Below are 19,677 nucleotides of genomic sequence, written 5' to 3' on the forward strand. Positions count from 1 at the left end.
TGTTTTTACTAATGCATTCATTGGTTGATTCTTGTATGTGCCCTGACTGGGGATTGAAGCCACAACCGTGGCGTATCAGGATGATGCTCTAACAAGTTACCCGGCCAGGGCATATGTTCTTATTTTTAGGTAGCTTTTGAGTATGATTGTTTTGTTGGTTGATGACTTTGTTCCTTAAAGATATTGACAGTTATGTTTTTATTTTAATTCCTCAGAGAGAAAATAGAAGATTTATTACAAAATGAAGAAAATAAGAACTTGGATTTAGAGCCATGTACAGGGTTAGTTGCCCTGAATCTTTTCACATCTTTTTGGGGAAAGGTAGATGATTTCTGGCATGTGTTACGTTTGATCTTTTAAAAAACACCTTTATAAATAGTCTTTTTATTACAGGCGTGTGCCCAAGATTTAAGCACTAACTTTAACATTAATACAGTGGGGGTGATGGTGTATTGAGACACTGAATGAGTGCTTTGTCCCATTTTGGAGGGGAGACAACTGTTGTGCAACTTTGGTTTCAAGTTTATGCTCTAGAGTGGCATAATTATTTTAGCCTCAAGGAGAACTTAATGCATAAACACTTCAAGAGAACATTTACTCTCAGGCCACTCCTATCCTTTTAATTTTTCTCTGTGGTAAAAAACATTTTTCTTTTTACTTTGTGACTAGCTTCACAAAAGTGTTTTAGTGTGTCTGTCTACTTTAAACACTCTTTTTAAGCCACAGGAAGTAATACCTTAGTTAAATGAGAATTTGACCCCTTAGATAAAGGTAGTATAATAATAATAATAATAATAATAATAATAATAATAATAATAATAATAAACTTTTTGATGAAGACAAGTGGTGAGGAATCCTCATACTACAAACATCCTGCTCAGTTTTCTTTGCATATCATCTGTCACTTTTATTGAAATCTGTTTTAAAAATTAAATGTCTTTCCCTACCAGTGCTTGATTTGTTAGGATTTTCTTTTAATAAGCCAAGGTGAATGCCTTTTTTTTTTTTTATAGGTTCCAAAGAAAACTAATTTATCAGACTTTGAGCTGGAAGTAAGTGTTTATGTTATATTCAAGAGCTCTGTGAGGGACCCAGGACTTAAAAACTAATGATAGTATCTTAGTTGCAGTACTTGGTGATTTGACATTCCACATTTTTTTTTATTTTTAAGATTTAATTTTTTAAATTTTTAGCGAGAGGGGAAGGGAGAAAGAGAGGGACAGAAACACTCATATGTGACAGAAACATTGATCAATTGTCTTTTGCATGCTCCTAGCTGAGGACCTGGCCCTCAACCCAGGCATGTGTCCTGACTGGGAATTGAACCAATGACCTTTCAGTTTGTGGGATGACATGCAACCCACTGAACTATACCAGTCATGGTGACCATTCCATGATGATGTGTGGTGCTTTATTTTATTTCCTCATGTTTTAAGTTGAATACCCACTTACTTTGTTATTTCTTGCTAATAGAGGCTTTAAAGCCTTTAATCTTTCTTTTAATTGTCACTTTGGCTTTGTTAAGTTCTGGGTGTATATTGTTTTTGCCCTTTGAAAGTATACAATAAAGATTTGGTTTTAAGACCTAGGAAATAGCCGAATTCTTTTTCTAAATCTGGGGTTAAACCATGACTTAGAAGAAGAATGGGTTTTAGGATATTTGTGAATCCCCTGAAATATTATCTAAAATTTTGTTTCCATTGGTTTCATTCTGTTTTCAAGTGGATCTCTAACCCCAAAATTTCATATCAGTATTAGACAATTTGATGTTTGCATTTGACTTTGTTTGGGATTCTTGTTCTTGGATCAGAATCTGTCAGTGGCATGTTTACTGGAAATTTACTTTGACCATAACAGGAAAAGGACCATTGTCCTTTGACTAGCTCCTTTTTTCTTTTTTATATTATCCTTGGAACCTATTCCATGTGGATTCCAGATCACTCTTCTTGGCTGATACAAACTACCATGCCAAACTGCAGAGTTACCCATTTCAAATCTCCCGTGTGTGATCCCATACAATATAAAAACCTTTATAGTCAGTTAGGAAGTAAACATATTTGGAAGAAAGATTTGACTGGGTGGTAATAAGCTGTCTGTATAATGTGACACAAGACATTTCAGAAAATGCCTAAGTCCTAAAAAAATTATTTTGAAATCAGATACATATTAGTGTGTTTGAGAGCAAAGATAGGGAATGATTTAGCAGCTGAAATATTGTGGGATATGCTTACTGTAAAGTCTTCATCATAATAATATTTTGTAAAAACAATTCACTTAATTAAATTACAGCTTTATAGTTGCTTTTAAAATACTTAAAGTTTTAGTTGTCATTGTCTCATCTACTGATGTCATGTTTTCTTCTTTTTCTTTAGGTATCCCAAAGGCATTCACGTTGAGACTTTAGAAACTGAAAAGGTAACTTTAAGTGTTATCCAGGACTAACAAACACATGCAATGATTCATTGATATATTGAAAGTCAGAGTTCACTTCTTGACCCTGCTGTTTATGAGCTGGATGACCGTGGGCAAGTCATTTAACCTCTCTAAGCCTCATTTTCCTCATTTGTGCATTGGGGGTGCACATGATAATGATGATCTGTACCAATCTCACAGCTTTTTTATGGTCATCAGTAGGTAAATGAAAGTAAACAGGCTTTGTAAACTTGAAAGCATGCAAATGTTAGTACATGTTCTAACTACAGCAGAAAGTTGTCAGGATACACTTGAAAAAATGGCTTTTGTTATGTGGGCAAACAAAATTAAACGTTAGAATTTAGGGCATGCCCTGTCTGGCCAGTTCGATTCCCAGTCGGGGCACATGCCTGGGTTGCAAGCCAGGTCCCCAGTACCCAGTTGGCGTGTGAGAAGCAACCTTTCAATGTATGTCTTGTACATTGATGTTTTTCTTCCTCTCTTTTTCCTTTCCATTAAATAAATAAATCTAAAAAAAATACATCTTAAAAAAATAATTTGGGGTGTCAGTGTCTGTACTGGTATTGTCACACATTCCCAAGGTGCACTGACAGAACATGATGGATAATGGGCTGATGGTGGGTTCCTTTTGCAAAATTTTAGGATCTAGAATTAATTGTTGCTTCAGATGTCAAACTATATGAGATAAAGTGAATTAAACAATCTTGCTAGAAGAGAAATATCAAACTTTAACATAGGTTTTATGGTTTGATAAAAAATGCAGTATATGAGGAAGAAGGCACTAATTATCTGACAAATACCAGAAAATCCAGGATTTTTCTTGTACATTAATGAAGTAAGATGTGGAAATTTATTTTAAAGCCATCTGCTTAGAAACTCATGTTCAGATGCAGTGTAATTTCCTAGTGTTCACTGTGGGAAAGTATCCTATTCTCACAGTCTGTTGATACTTTTAACTGACATCTGTTGGGGTGGATTAATAAACCATGGGAAAGTGTCATGGAAACACAGGCAGAATTTTGGTTTGTAATGCATCAATTCAACTTTTGGTGGCTTTTCAAAATATTTTCATTGTGTTTAGCCCATGAAAGACTGTGAGGGGATAAAAGTAATAACTTCTAATGGTAGCAGAATTCTTAATTTTTTGGGTCAAGTTCTTTCCAGAAAGTTTTATGTTGGCTTTGTGTCTTTCAGAAGGAGCGATACATAGTTATTAGTAAAGTAGATGAAGAAGAACGTAAAAGAAGAGAGCAGCAGAAACATGCTAAAGAACAGGTAATTGAGTTATGTTAATTTCCTTTGCGTGAAAAATGGCAACATAGTACCTTTATATTTGTATATGGCATATTTGCATAGTATCTTTCTCTATATTTGTATATGGTATATTGGATTCAATTTGATGATTAGTTTTCTGCCATAGTAAAACTGAATTGGTAGGAAAATCTAGAGTAGAACAAGGGGGAACATAAGGTTAAGTATTTAGACATAGACAACAAAGTAAGTCTGACATGGTTGACCAATATTCCCATATATGAAGCAGTCTTGAAAAAAGTATCCTTGATTATCATTCAGATTATGTGTCACTGATCTTCATTGCCTGTTAACTAATATTGTTATGTCTGACTTCAAGCAAATTACTAGTTTTCTTAAGTTTAGAAAATATGATTTTGTAACTGAACAAAAATGGAGGTTCAGCTGCCTGTTGCTACAAAAACCAAACTTGAGAGGCTGGGGCTGGTGCAAAAGGAGAGAGGTTTTATTCTGGTGCTGCACAGTCTGGGAGAATGGCAGGTTCCCATCTCAAGGACTGTCTCCTCTTTCTACCATGGAAAAAGTCCAACCATCCTCAGCAAGGCCAAGATAAAAGCCAGTGTCCAAAGTTCCTGTTGCATTTTATTTTATTTATTTTTCTTAAGCATTGTATTTTATCTTTTGAAGAAGATAATAGGAGGTAGAGGAAGAAAAACTGTTTTTGGAATACAGAGTCTCCAAAGTGTATGAGACTGTATGAGTGTATGTGGCTTCCCTGAGGCTTGGCCAACTTGTCCTAGAAGATTCCATATGGAGGGTTGTGGGTTCCTACTCTCACAGTCCTCTCTTTTGGACGATGGTAATTATAGGGAAAGAAGTGGACATGTGTGCTGATTTCATGGGCTGTCTTCAGGGTCCTAACAGCCTTGCTATACTCAATACCTTATAAATCCATACCATTTACAGCGAGGACTTGGTCCCCTTCCTGAAGTGCATAAGAGGCAGAGATCATCTTGGAGATGAAGACGCCTAGCTGGGTAGATGTTAAAACCTAACTGAGCTCCAGGGGTCTTCCTCAGTGTGATGATTCAGGGCAGAAACTGGGTCAACTCATTGTAGTCTGGATGGTATACCCTCTTGGCAGAATGGAAACTGGGGCTCTCAATTTCCAGAATTCTGTGATATGAGTGGACTCTGGCAGGAGGATTCCATAAAATGTTTCCAAAGGCCCCAGTGGCTCACAAGTCAATTTCTGGGTCCCTTGGCTATGACAAAGCATAAGATTCATTTTCTATCGAGCTTTCTAACCCTGTTATGCTACGTTTCATGTATCATCTCATGCCCATAGGGAAAAATCCAGTATTCGAGAGTGCAGATGGTTCCTACCTCATGAGAAGGAATCCATGTTGGGGAGTTCTCATAGGCAGGAAAACCACTGGGTAGTCATAAGGAATCCAGCTGTCCAATTCTGGCAAGGCCCTGCTAATAGGCCTCAGCCAGATCAGAATCCCCTCACTGCCTGCCAATTTCCCTGCTCCACTTAAAAGTGTAGTCCTTTGGAGTCTGTAGGTGGCTGCTAAGCGGTTTTAGTCCTTCTCCAGGGGGCTTAGCTTGTTCCCTGCTGTTGTCCTTTTTAGGCTCCCTCCTGGAGCCTGTGTGTGGAAAATGTTGCTAGGGCCACATGGTCATGTGCTCTGAGAGTGCAGCGATGAATACGCACGCAGTTGAGAGCATCATCGGGTTGGCGAGAGAGAGAGCTGCTTTGTTCCCCTGGGAATGTATTAGCTTGGGTTAGACCAGGTGCTTTCTCAAAGTGACCAGTCAACTTTGCAAACTTTTGCGTGCTTTGGGTGGGTCTGTCTTCCAACCATCCTTTTTTTCCCTCCACTAGACTGAAGGTCAAGCACCTCCCCCTGCGCCATTTTGACTTATATGGTGCACGTGCCTGCCATCCCCACTCCAACCTCCAATCGGGTATAGGAGGGTTGGGCGGAGGGCTTTTCAAAAATTCGATGATCTTGTTAGCGTTTTTCGGGCTCAGGCTTTCTGCACTCAGTATAAGAACCTCCCCCTGCTGCCATCTTAGCCAGTGGGGGAGACTTCCCCAGTGCTGTGACTGCTTTACGGTAAAAACTTGGCAGATTAGGGTGACATGGACATGTTGGCACATCCTCTTGTTTGCTATCTGGAGAAGAGATTTGAGTAAGACTGGAGCCAGGGAGACCAATTAAGCTGTGGAGTAACATAGCTAAGAAATATCAGTGACCTGGATAGGATAGTTAGTAGCAGTTTAGGTGAGATACTTAGAAGGTAGAATCATTGGAATTTGTGTCTGGATGTGGGTGGTGAAAGAGGAAGAGAGAAGAAGGAAAATTTTCAAGCCTGAACTTTGAGCAACTAGGTAGACTGATGTCAGTTCATTTATATGGAGTGATTTTGGTCGGGGTTGAGGGGCCAGGTGGAGTAGGGTTTGCGTATGGGTGAATGTCCAGCTCACAGGTATATTAAGGCAGGGCCACATCTGACTGATTCACACCAGTAAAGACACAACAAGCCATTGTTAGATTTAGACAGTTTGTTGCATAGAGAAGGAAGATCAGCCAAAGGTGCCAGTTGCACGAGGTTCTTGTTCCCACGCAGCAAAAAGACAGCACTCAAAGAAAAGGATGACTGTGTTGAGTTGTGGATACCTCATTGTTGAGGAGCCAATTCTAGACTGCCGCTAAACACTTTTATATGCTGCCGCTCTCTTCTGACGAGGGTGGGAGGGTGAGGCAGAAAGCCCCATGCCTTATCAAAACCTGGGAGGCAGTGAGAAACTTTCTCATGAGAGCCTTTCAGGGAAAGAGAGCGAGGTGGTTGGGACATGGCATATTAGCAGGTTTTTACAAGCCTCTGCCTTCTGTCCTCTCCTGGGGTGTGTCACCAAGATGCAGGTTAACTGCAGCTCAAGCCTTTGCCTGTATGGCCTGTTTGGATATGAGCAGGGTCACCAGTGCACCATGATGGAGCTTTCCCCCTACAGTGTACAAGAGGTTATGTTCTGTTTCTGATCCGATGAAGTTTTAGATGTTTTTGGGACATCTAACTGTAGGTGTCTTGTAGGTAGTGTTGTCATTCTGGAGCATAGGAGAGAGGTGAGGGCTAGACTTGGTTGTCTTGGCAGGGAGATCGGGACTGGATTAGAGCACCTACAGTGTGCATGAAGAATGAGAAGAGGACTGAGTGTAGGGTTCTGAAGTCCACCAGCAATTAAATGATAGGCAGAAGTGGAAAAATGTGTCAGGAGATTATTGTGACATTAAGAAGCCAAGGAAAGAGAGTTTTGAAGAAGGGGATGTCAGCAGTGTCTGATACTCTAGAGAAATGCTAAGGGCTGAGATGTGGCTATTGGGTTTAGTCTTAGGAGTTTTCTTTTTAAAAATATTCTTTAAAATTTTAATTGTAAAATACACATAACACAAAATTTACCATCTTAGCTGTTTTTGAGTGTACAGTTTCCTAAGTGTTAAGTACAGATTGTTATGTAACCATCAACACCACCCATCTCCAGAACTTTTTCATCCTGCAAAACTGAAACCAGCCATTAAACACCTCCCCACTACCCGCTCCTGCTAGATGCGGGTAATTGCTCTTCTACTTTCTGTCTCTGAATTTGACAGTACCTCATGTAAGTGGAATCATACAGTATTTGATTTCATGTTACTGCCTTATTTCACTTAGCATCAAGTCCTCAAGGTTCAGCCATATTATAGTGTGTGTCAGAATTTCCTTTCTTTTTAAGTAAAATAATATCCCATTGTATGGGTATACCACATTTTCTTTATTCATTCATCTGTCAGTGGACACTTGGGTCACTTCAACCTTTTTGTTCTTGTAAATAATGCTACTAAAAACAGGTGTACGATACCTCTTTTGGGAATATAACCAGAAGTAGAATTGCTGGATCAACTCAAAATTCTATGTTTAATTTGTTGAGGAACTGCCGTACTATTTTCCATAGCGACTGTACCACTTTACATTCCCACCACCAAGTCACATGTATTCGAATGTTTCCATATCCTTACTAATGATAGTTAACCTGGGAGTAGTTTAAAGAGGTGAGCAATTTTGGTGAGGGTGCCACCATAGGGCAGAAGCCTGCAAAGTACCTGGGAGTTAAACTGGAGCTAGTTGGTGGAGAGAAGTCTGTTGAGTAATTTAGCTGCTAAGAGACAAGGAGAAGGGACAGTAAGTAGTTACATGGAGCTTCAAGTTAAAGAAGGGGTTTCAATATAGGAAAGAAATTGAGCCTATTTCAACACTGTTAGAAAGGAAGTAGGAAAGAAGAAACTGAGTGGGGATTAGTTTCAGAGTGCTGTACTATTAAAATTTTATTAAAATGCTTTCAACAAGAAAAATATCAAAAGTTAATGGGAATGAATGCTGTTTTGATCAGTTAACCGCTGGTTGGGTTTCCTAAGAATTTAATGCAGTATTGAATTTGGCCAGCAGATGGCAGGTTTTAAAAGTGTGTTTTTAAGATGGCTTGAAAGACTGAAATTGCAAGTGATGCCAAGTGACAGTACCGTAATTTTAGTAACTAATGAATAATTTGCCACTTGCTCATTTCATTTTCTAAAACAGAAAAAAGGAATATCATAAATAATTTCACATATAGTTGTTTGGGATGATAGGTGCAAAGCATGTGAAACTTAAAGGTCACCATAAAATTTCAGTACTTTATTTTTTTTTGACTAGATTTTAACACATTCAAATATAGGAATATATGTACATGAATAATTGTTTTGGTTTGCTTTTTTAAAATAGGAAGAACTGAATGATGCTGTGGGGTTTTCTAGGGTCATTCATGCCATTGCTAATTCGGTAAGTGAACCAGACATTTTGTTTTCAACTATATTCCAGAACATAATATTGAGGTGAAGTGTGCCTAGATATCATTGCAAATTAATCATTTGGTTACGTTTAGAATATTTACCTGGTATGGAGGAAGAAGTTAGAAGTTCATAAAGGTAGATTATTATTATGATATGCTTAGTGTTAAATCATAATTGCTGTCACCATTTTTTAAAATCCAAGCCATTTTTTCAGAAAACTTTTTCTGTAAAATGCATAGGATTATTATACTCTGAGGTCCTTATTCAGCTACATGAAACTAATATTTATTATTTTCAAAACCAGTAAGAAGTAGGATAAGAAAGTAAGGAATATGGGGAGAAACAATCAGGTGTTTGAAGGTGTTTTTTTCCTTAATTAGAAGAATCTAGAGGCCCTGGCTAGGGGTGTGGCTCAGTGGATTGAGTGCTGGCCTGCAAACTGAAAGGTGTGTCTGGTTTGATTCACAGTTAGGGCACATGCCTGGGTTGTGGGCAAGGTCCCCAGTTGGGGGTGTGTGAGAGGCAACAAATATCTCTCACACATCAATGTTTCTCTCCCTCTCTTTCTCCCTCCCTTTCCCTCTCTAAAATTAAATAAATAAAATCTTTTAAAAAAAGGAAGAATCCAGAGGATAAAAGAAGTTGCCTGTGTTGAATTCTTCAACATATCTGTAATAGAATCTTATATTTGGTAGCCTTATTAATATTTGGTACTTTAAAAACATGTTTACCACTGTGTAAATGTGCTAGAGGATTCTGTGATATACATGGTGACATTTTTTCTTGTTTTCTAAATCCTTTTGGAAAAGAGGCACCCATGTCTTCTGTAGATAAATTGGGTCATGGTGCTGGTGGTTTTGTGAATTATACATCCAAGTCAGGTTACTTGCTTTGATGCTAGATTGCATTTCTTTCCTTGAGTAGTTGGCCTTGGGAGAAGGAATCGTTTTCCTGGAGAAGGACTTGTTTTGTCCCTTAGATGCTAAGCTTTGCATCAGGGAAACTTTAAGGCTATAGAGACCCTCTCAGAGTTCTGTGGCTTTCTCACCACCAGATGTGGACTTGTCAAAACAGGCATACCAGTGTCTTCAACTGGGGATAAACAGAAGTTACCCCGCCTTGTAAAAGAAGAGGGCTGGCTCACTAGGAGCTCCTTCTCTAAAGTAAGCAAGATAATTGGAATGGAATAGTGATTTGGATGAGCCTGGAGAGAAACAAAAATGTGAGTCTCTCCACAAGTTGCTGAGATCACAGGTATCTAGAAAAGCAGAGTTTCTGGTCATGTTTGCTTACATTATACACAGTTAGCCAAAAGACTTCAAAGCATTGGCTTCACTGAGGTGAACCCTAAAATACAGAGCTGTGGGACATCATTTGGCTTTGAGCTGTCTTGTAACTATCATGATAGTTTAGTTAGTTGGGACATTTGCTTACCTTGTACTAATTCAGATACTTTAGCTTGCTGTGCTTGTTTTCCTCTTCTTTGTCTTCTACAGAATAATTCGTAATATGTTGCTGACCTTTTGTAGTTTACTTCACAAACCATATTATGAAAAACCCAAGTTATTAGTGATGGAGACGTTTAAAATTTAAGTCACGTACCTTAAAAATGCTAACATTTTAAGTTAAGCTTTACAAAGCTTGTGAGCAGTAATTACTCTTAAATATTTATGTCATACCAAATTCTTTTCCTGTCACTTGTAATAGTAAATGTGTGTTTTTTTAGTTTAAAAAAACTTCTTATTTTTACTATCATTTTACTCATAGCCAAGTTGCAAAAATAGTAGTTTCCATATATTTCTCTCCTAGCTACCCCCAGTGTCAAAAACTTATATAGTCATACAGTTATCAGAACCAGGAAAGTAACACTGGCATGATATTATGAACTGAACTGTAGATTTTATTTGAATTTCACCATTTTTCCCACTAAGTACTTTTTCTGTTCATGATTTTATCTAGGACCCCACATTACATTTATTTATTATTTCTTCTTAGTCTTCTGCAGTCAGTAACAGTCTTTCTTTGTCTTTTATAACCTTGATATTTTAAAACACTATTGACTGTATTTTGTCAAATGTCCCTCAGTTTGGATTTGTCTGATCTTTTCTCTTGATTGGACTGAGGAAATACAATTTATGCAAGAGTATCACAGAAATGGTGGTTCATAATGGTGACCTTGATCACTTGTGTAGGGTGCTGTCTGTTAGATTAGTACATTGTGAAGTTACTACTTTTGCCATTAGGGTTAATACGTATCTTGGTGCAGATACTTAAGACTATGAAAATCTATTTTTTCTCAAACTTTTGTCCACTAGTACAGCATCTGTCAGTGGATCCTACCTGCAGCCATTATTAATCTGATGTTGTAATGGCGAGTTTGTGTTTCCCTCTTTCTGCATTTGTTCTTGGAATTCTTTTGTAAGGAAGAGCTGTCCTGCCCTGTTTTTTTTTAAATCATTTAAAAAAGTGTTTATGAGTATGGACTCAGGGAAATACATTTATCCTACAGATTATAATGTGGTATTTTATTGTTTATTTTGTTGCTCTACTTGTGCCACCTGTGACTATTAGAGCTTCGTCAGGTTGGCTCCCTGTCCTTTGAAGAACCCCTATCCTTTTTTGAGGACTTAATTACTTTCTGTTATCACAAGATGTTCCAGACTCATGTGTATTTTCCCTGCCTCAGCTCTGAATCGATGACTTCTCCGAGGAGCCCTAGTTCCTTTTATTGGAGAATGGTTTTTAGAAACCAGGACCTATCACTAGGTTACTACAGTGGTTTTACTACTTTTAGAACCCCTCACTGGATGGGGGGTTCTAGAGCTAAGAATGATACATGTATCTGCCTGTCATACATATAAAAACATGTCTTTGTACTAATGCCTCAGATTCTAATCTAATACTACAGGGTTTATTTTTAGTCTACACTTCTTATTTATCAACAGTGGGAAATCCAGTTCTTATTTGCATTATATATGTTTGTTTAAATCTGGTATACACATAAAATGTTTCAGAATTACTACCCATACCTTGTGAGAAGTGTGTTCACTTGAATAGGCTACAGCAGTCATGTGAAGGTCTTTTTGTCTTTAACTTGACAACATGTAGTTACAATACTGTTCTTGCAGCAGCTTTTTTCATTATGCTTATGGTATTCATTTGTAATACAGTTAAGTTCTATTCTTCTTTGTATTCCATTTTGGGTTTCCTCCACATCTTTCTGTAGTATCAATCAGTACTTGATCTTTTAGCATTGAATAGATATTCAGAATGAATACAAATACTGAGCCAAAAGGATAGCTTGTGTGTTAGGTTTGGGAACTTTTATATAAAATGACTTATTTCAGAGGATTATGTTTAGCCCTATGAGTCAAGGACTGTCACTCTGAAGGTCCATTGGGTCATAGTAAAAAGCTGTACTGCAGTGAAATGGTGCTTTATGTTAAAAATGGTGTTATCTGGCTAGCTGAATCAAAGTTGGTGTTTCATTTTGGTAGTTTTAATTTTTTATCAAAATGGAGTAAATTTATTGCACACATATTGTACTTCAGTTGGTTGAAAAGCAATGATTGTATTGGAAATGGTATTTAAGAACATGTCCCGTGAATTTTGACATAAATGATAAAGGAAATTAAAATTCATTTTGTTTAGTATAATTAGAAAGTTATTTTTATCTTTTAGCATTGTTATGAATGCAGCAGTAAATTGGATATTTGGAGTTTGTTCACAAATTATTTGATAGTGCTGGGGAGTTAGTATTTTCAGATTTTACCTTTTTAACTTGAGCTCTTCAATCAAAATTTACTACTCCTGATTCTTGTCAGTGGTAAGATTAAAAGTCAGAGAAAAAGATCAATTAAATGAAAGTCATTTGGAACTTTTATTTTACATTCTGTGTTTAATACCCCCAAAATTGAAAAAGAATGAAACCTACCCTAGTTTGCTTATTTGCATATACTTATAATATTTTTTAATATGGTAAACTAATTTTAGTAGAAAATCCTCATGGATCTTCACTCTCAAACCCCACTGGTACAGTTTGGTACTGGCAGTTTTTTCCTAACTTTGACTTTCTTTAGGGAAAGCTTGTTATTGGACACAATATGCTCTTGGATGTTATGCACACAGTTCATCAGTTCTGCTGCCCTCTCCCCGAGGTAAGTCACTTGCCAGCCTGTGTTGAAAATTCATGGTTCTTCATTACAGGAAAGTGTTTTTTATTTGACTGTTGTTTCTTTGTATGCAGCGTATTCCCAGAGAGAGAATCTCATGCACTAGGTTGTACACTTTTGAAGGGATATGCATACAGGTCATTTTAAGGGATCTTCAGTTATCTGCCATTATCAGAGCAAGGCTAAACATTTCTTCCATCTTAATGTCATTGGTTTGTTCAGTTACTTCTGGGTAGGGGTTCCTCAGTCACAGGTGTGGTTGTCTAGTTTGCTACCACGAACATTAGACATAGCAGGGTCATTGAAGGTAAGTGCTGCTGTAGGTCAGCTGAACTGGATCAGCTCCTGCAAAGTTCTTGATTACCTCTTGCTGGCTGCTTCCCTTAGATTCTCTGCTGACCTGAGTGTATTTTCACTTTGTCTCAGTGCATGAAGCCATGAGCTTCTTCGGCTCCTCAGGAGAGAGCTTCTCTTCTGTCTCTTCCTCTCTGTCCCCTGACTGCACTTGGCCTCATCTCACTTGTCTTCCTATCTCCTTTATTTTCTCTCCATGTTTTCTGTTTAATGGTTTCACTCACTTTCATGACTTTAGCTGAAGACACCAGCATTAGTCTCAGTGGATTGAGCGCCAGCCTGCTAACCAAAGGGTCGCCTGTTTGATTCCCAGTCAGGACACATGCCTGGGTTGTGGGCCAGGTCCCCAGTGGGCCAGGGCACACAGTTCATACTGGACTGCAAATGGCTCTACCTGGAGAGCCTTCAGATTAAACGGTGTCTAAAATTTACATGTTGCAAAGGATATCTGTAATTTATGCTACCTGTCTCTCCTTATTATTGCCTCTGAGCCATTTTCTTCTACTGATTCCTTTACCATAAATGATACCAATCACCAAGACTATTTTTAACATAGGTTTTGACTTTTCCTCCTTCCTCCAGATCTGGTCATTTACAAAATTCTGACAATTTTGTCTCCATGCTGTCTGTTGCATTTACTTTCATTTTGTTTCAGTTGCAAGTGAGCTGTTTTTCATCTGGAGTTTAGCAAACGTCAGGCAGGATTCCCTGTCTTACTTTAACCTTCAGCCCATCCTTTAAAATCATAGGTTGGCAAGCTTTTTCTATAAAGGCCAAGTGGTAAAATAAATATTTTGGGTTTTCTAGGCTGTGCTGCCTGTGTCATAACTCTCAACTGGTACTGCTGTATAGCCTGAAAACCCATAGAATGCAGAAGGAAAGAGGTGTGGCTTTGTTCTAATGAAACTTGATTTAAAAAATGGATGATGGGCCAGATTGGGCTTGAAGTTCATACTTTTCCAACCCTGCTTTAAATTGCCACTAGATTAATCTTTTACTCCTTCTGGATTGAAAGATATACCTCCTTTGGAGTTTAGTTTCATTTATACGTATGCAAAGCCTCAGTTACTTTCCATTCCTCAGGGGACATTGGCCCATCAGCATCCTGATTACTATTCTTTAGAAAAGTCCAACACAGCCCGACCATGAATACAGCAGCTCTTTTGCCCCCTTGTCCAATTTCTGCAACCTTAAGGTTGTCACTTCTTTTCATGACAACTGTATCATCCTCTGGGATTCAAAGGCTTCATACTTGTGAGTCTCAAGACAAACATGATTGGTGTGAATTTGCTTTGTATAAATCTAAAGATCTAATGTTTAGCAGTCCTGGCTGATATGGCTCAGTGATTGAGCACTGGCCTGCTAACCAAAGGGTTGCCTGTTCGATTCCTGGTCAGGGCACATGCCTGGGTTGTGGGCCAGGTCCCCAGTGGGGAGCACACAAGAGGGAACCACACACTGATGTTTCTCTCTCTCTTTCTCCCCCCCTTCTCCTCTGTCTATAAACAAAGTCTTTTAAAACCAAGATCTAGTGTTTATCTCAGATTAACTACTTCTTATTGGCTGAACATTGCAAAACAGCAGCTTTTCCTATGACTCTTGGATCTTTACAGCAATGAAGTTATTAGTAAGGAAAGAGGGAAGTATGTTTCTAGGAGTTCTGGACATCAAGCAGAGTGGCACATGAGGCATTGAATATTGATTTAACAAATGACTGTCTTCCCAATGTGCCAGTTTTAGAATCTTCTGGTATATAACTGTTCACATCACTGATCCTGTTCAAAATTCTGAACTAATTCCACATCTGTAGAGTTGATTTTGCGTAAGTTAACTTGGCATGTCAAGTTTTCTATGACCTGGCCCAACCTTCTTATGTAGTGGGTCACTTATTATTTTCCTTATTCCCAATCAGACTGGCTTATTTGTTTCCTGGGAAGTATTTTGTGTTTTTGTATGTCTGTGGTTTAGGAATATAATTTCCTCCAACTTGAATTTTCTCAGACCTTTGTAAATGCTTGCTGTGTACAACTTTACCTATCTTACTAATGTCCAGTTTATGCCTCCTCCAGGAAGTTCCCTTGCCTGCTGCCTTGCCTGAGAGGTGATCTTTTCTTTTTCTGACCTCCCACACAACTGTGTACCTGTTGTGGTGCATGAATTTTGTCTTTACGGCTTACCCCCCTTCTCCTTCTAGGTGATTAGACCCTTGGACAAGGAGTATAATCTTGTTATTGTCTGTTAAATGCCTAATATAGCACTTCGTAGGTAAACACTAATAAATGTTACCATGAATAAAACTAGGAAGCAAATTCTAGTAGAAAGAGCACTTGATTTGTCACAGAGTAGGAGGTGGATTAGAATAAGTGGTTCTGAGAAAACCTATGTAAAATGGCAGAACTTTTACAAAGTCTGGTCCCAAAATATGTGTTTAAAAGTACACCAAAGAATCCCTATTTTGGAGTTACCTTTTAGGGAGAGTCTCTTCTTAAGAATCTTCATGGTACTTCCATGTGACCTGTGGTTTAGAAGGCACTGGTCTCGAACTCTTCTACTACTGGCCCTGGAAGTAGCCATAAGTCTAATTTTTTCTTGCTTGTGAAGCTTTGTAATAGTATTGAAAGATTACAAATAGTCCTTATTGAATTTTTGTTTGAATTAGCATTGAAATGACTTGTTCATGTATTGTTCATTAATTTAATGATAGCCATTGAAAAGCTGGTAAATTTTGCAAAGTAGCTAAATATAGTCTGTATTTATAGGCTTGAAGAAAAAGCTAATTGGAAATGGCAGTTTCTTATGAAACATGAATAACACCGACGAGAAGTGTAGTTACAAAGGGTCAGGAATATGACTGTTAGTCTAGTGTGGCAATTATCTATGTATGTAAATGAGTTAATTCAAGCAATCTCATTTCAGCTTTAGACTTTCTGATCAAAATAAATTTGGGAAATGAATTGTCCAATTTAGGTACTTGCTATTATTGCCACTTTAGCAATTTTCTGAATAGTCAAAACAGGAATCAAGTATATTGGAAAGTGTGTGTTTTAGTGGTCGTTTTAACTAACATTTCAAAGATGTTCCCAATAAAAGTATAACCTAGTTTACAGTATCCATTTCCTGTATAACCATTTATTTAAATAATTTTCCTAGGCCCACTATAATGATGAATTTGTGTAATAGAGCTATTACTGAAAGTTTTCTACATACAATAAAATCCTTTTTCCCCTTCCTGGTTCAGCCATAAAATACTTATGTTTGTCTGTTTTGGTTATACAGAGGTTTTACATCAGGTCCTGTGATTCCCAATCAGTGAGGAAATTGTGAAGATTTTTAAAAAGTTATTAACTAAAAATGGGTCTGGTGTTTAGCTTTAAAGGGCTTGTGTGAGGTATAATAGTTTGAGAGGAGACCTATAGAGCTAGAAATATTTGTGTATGTTTGTGATACTGTGAGTGTCTTAGTAAAATTGTCACAAGTTATTCTCTTATTTTTTAGGACTTAAATGAATTTAAGGAGATGACAACATGTGTTTTTCCCAGGTAAGCTTCTTTTCAGGATTTGTCTTTTATTTAAAATAGTCATGGCATACATCCAAATAGGTATATAGTAATTTATTGAAACTATTATTAGATGATGATTACAATTCAGTTCATATAAGTTGGGAAATGATTTAATATCTTCAAGTTTGTGGTGGCTTGCTTTTATAATCGGTGATTGTTTTTGTCATTCATTAACATCAGAATTTGAACCGAGAGTGAAAATAGCAACTTTTTTTCTCATCCCATGTATTAATATCTAAAGAACTAATGAACTTTTCTTGAGTTGGTTCTTGTCTTTCCTTTATGTTGGATGTACCATGTCACAGTGAAATGGGCAGTTGAGAGTATTCAGTTGAAAATTGAATAAATATATGGTTGAATATTGTTGAAATGTCCAGTTGAGAGTATTCTGTAGTCAGTCAGGAACTGTCTAGCTAGAGATTTTCCCCCTCAACTTAAAGTCAGTACCTTTACGGCTTACCCCCCTTCTCCTTCTAGGTGATTAGACCCTTGGACAAAGAGTATAATCTTGTTATTATCTGTTTACCCATTAATGTTTTCCCCAGTTAATATTGCATGTTAGTTCTGATATGTCACATGTCACATGACTAATGGATCACACATCAGCCATGTGGAGCTGACTGAGCAAACCTCTGCATTTGAGGGCCTGTTTGAAGAGGGACAGGGAGGCAGTGGAGCATTTGATCTGATAGCCAGGGTATTTCTGTCCCATCGTCTAGTGTTTACATTTATGTGCAAAGAGACAGTTTTCTATTATTGTCTCTCTTTTTTAGATTCCAATATGAAACATAGTAGAAAGAAATAGCTACATAGCATGAGCCTATCAAATGCAGATTTTGACCCTCCAAGAGTTTATAGCATATAAACTGGGGTAGTGGTGGTAGATGGTAATGGCTCAGCAGTGTTAGACCTGCAGCGGTATTTGAACCATATAAGGACGTGTGAGGATATTTGACTTCTCCTTGAGATTGCTGTATCCCACATCATCTCAGGGTACATGCAAACCCTGAACTTGTGCTCTGCGTATGGCAGAGTGTGGACTCTCCCACAGCCTCTTGATGAAATTGCTGGTTGAGGGGACCAAGTTCCCAGTCTAACCAAGGATGCTGGCGCCAGGCTCTCAATGGCTAATATGTTTCATTCTCCTGTCCACTTTTAAGACAATAGGCTATTCATTTGAGAAAAATATATTTTGAACATGGATATACATTTTGTTTACCTTATTAAAATTTTTTTGTTTTTAGACTCTTGGATACTAAATTGATGGCCAGCACACAACCTTTTAAGGTATTTTAAAAATTTGAACTATTAGTACTAAGCTATATTTGAAATTTTCAGAATTGCTACTAAGAGCTTTGGAATTCTGGTCTATTTAAATGTCATTTTCAAACTCATCAAACTCAAAAAAAGAAAAATAAGAACAAGAAAGAAAAAAAAAGGAAATTGGAAAAAGACTAGAAATATGTAAATCAAAATGTGAATAGCAGTTGTCTTTGGGTGGTAGAATTATTTCTTTTTCCCTTTATTCTTTCTAAATGTAAGTTTTTAACATTAAAATATATAGTGTATTTTTTAATAGGTTATGCATGCACATACTTCTTTTTTTTTCATTATTTTATATATTTTCCAGTCAAGAAAATTCAGGTAAAGGTATAATTATTTGCTACTTGAGACAGCTGAGTGAAACGAATATCACCACAGTATAAGAACAAGTATAGCTTTTTGGCTCAAGGTCTGTAGACATTTAGCACATTTGTACAAATCATCTTTCATATGGCTAAACCCTTAACATGGTGAAAATTAAACTTGCTGCTTCTGTTTCACATTGACAAATGATGACTCCTGTGTTTCTTTAAAGAACACAAGAGGGCAGTATCTCTTTAACATATATTGAACGGAGATGATGAAGGCTCATGATTCTCTGCTTACTGGTTTGCAGGATATCATTAACAACACATCCCTTGCAGAACTGGAAAAGCGATTAAAAGAGACACCTTTCAACCCTCCTAAAGTTGGTAAGAATACAAAATATAAAATGAAAGTCTCAAACTCTTTGTGATGATTAGGTATTGATGTACATTATAAAAAATAAAAATAAAACTGGTCTACAAACTACATTGCACATTTATAGATTTTGGCAAAATAACTTGCTTATGCCCTGTTTTGAATTTCTGTTTTCCGAATAAAAGTGGTCTTCTAACCTTATGTTTATTTTATGTGCACAGAATTGGGTAGCCTGTTCATTAAGAAGTTTAGCAATTAAACCTTCAGGGCTTTTATTTCCTAATTCTTGGAATTCTCCCAAAACTTGGTGTGTTCTTTCTATAGTGTGTTGTTTAAGCAGAGACAAAGAGTTGGTGATTAATTGCTAGGGCTAGAATGAAAATAGACTTTTGTCTCAGAAAAGCCCAAGGGTTACAGATGAGAAAGTAGAGCCCTCTCTGCCCTCCCTCTTTCAGAGGTAGCTTTGGACTGAAATAGCAGCAGTGAGGGAATCTAGAATAAGGGAGGAGGAATGTTTCTTGGGATGGAGATGTTTTGCCATGTCTGGCCATGGCAGCTACCTAGGTATTTGGTGAACCATCCAGGGCTTATTTCCTTGGTTTCTGTTTGCCTGACTGTGCTGCTGATACTCTAATTAGCCTTCCATTAGCTGTAGTCTGGAGAATTCTAAAGACATTGGTAATAGGACCAGGGATTCATACATTTATAGTGGTAGATACTAAAATAGCCAAGAATACAGTTATTTGCTTCCCTTTCTGGGTAATAGTCAAAAAAAAGGACATAAGAAAAGGGGTAGGTTGGGGGAAGAAAACCTGACCTTTTCTATAACAATGTAATGGAATTAATTGGTTTTGGAAATCTGTGTTTCAGCTGGTGGTAGGGGTGGTTACTTAGTTGGCTGTCATGTTAAGATTCTTTTTTAAATCTTAAAGTCTTATTAATATTTAATACTTAGGTTAAATTTGCTTATAGAATGTTTTATTAATATAAAAACAATTACAGCCTTTTCATTGATAATTTCCAACT

At 37.4% G+C, this 19,677-nt stretch overlaps 1 protein-coding gene and 1 pseudogene across 2 annotated transcripts in view; one reads left to right on the forward strand and one right to left on the reverse strand.

The window, feature by feature from the left end:
* Positions 1–19,677, forward strand: part of PARN (poly(A)-specific ribonuclease) — a 192,057-nt gene that overhangs the window by 18,487 nt on the left and 153,893 nt on the right. For both annotated transcript variants that reach the window (XM_037141231.2, XM_037141232.2), the window contains exons 8-16: positions 216–281; positions 1,014–1,052; positions 2,373–2,415; positions 3,628–3,708; positions 8,494–8,550; positions 12,641–12,718; positions 16,583–16,626; positions 17,892–17,934; positions 18,587–18,662. In XM_037141231.2, coding sequence (XP_036997126.1) covers positions 216–281; positions 1,014–1,052; positions 2,373–2,415; positions 3,628–3,708; positions 8,494–8,550; positions 12,641–12,718; positions 16,583–16,626; positions 17,892–17,934; positions 18,587–18,662 — 527 coding nt within the window. The remainder of the gene's footprint in view (positions 1–215; positions 282–1,013; positions 1,053–2,372; positions 2,416–3,627; positions 3,709–8,493; positions 8,551–12,640; positions 12,719–16,582; positions 16,627–17,891; positions 17,935–18,586; positions 18,663–19,677) is intronic.
* LOC119046268 (PDZ domain-containing protein 11-like) lies at positions 4,481–6,379 on the reverse strand (annotated as a pseudogene).

Source organism: Artibeus jamaicensis, unplaced genomic scaffold (assembly GCF_021234435.1).
Source record: "Artibeus jamaicensis isolate MK-2021 breed Jamaican fruit bat unplaced genomic scaffold, CSHL_Jam_final contig_729, whole genome shotgun sequence".
Lineage (NCBI taxonomy): Eukaryota > Metazoa > Chordata > Mammalia > Chiroptera > Phyllostomidae > Artibeus > Artibeus jamaicensis.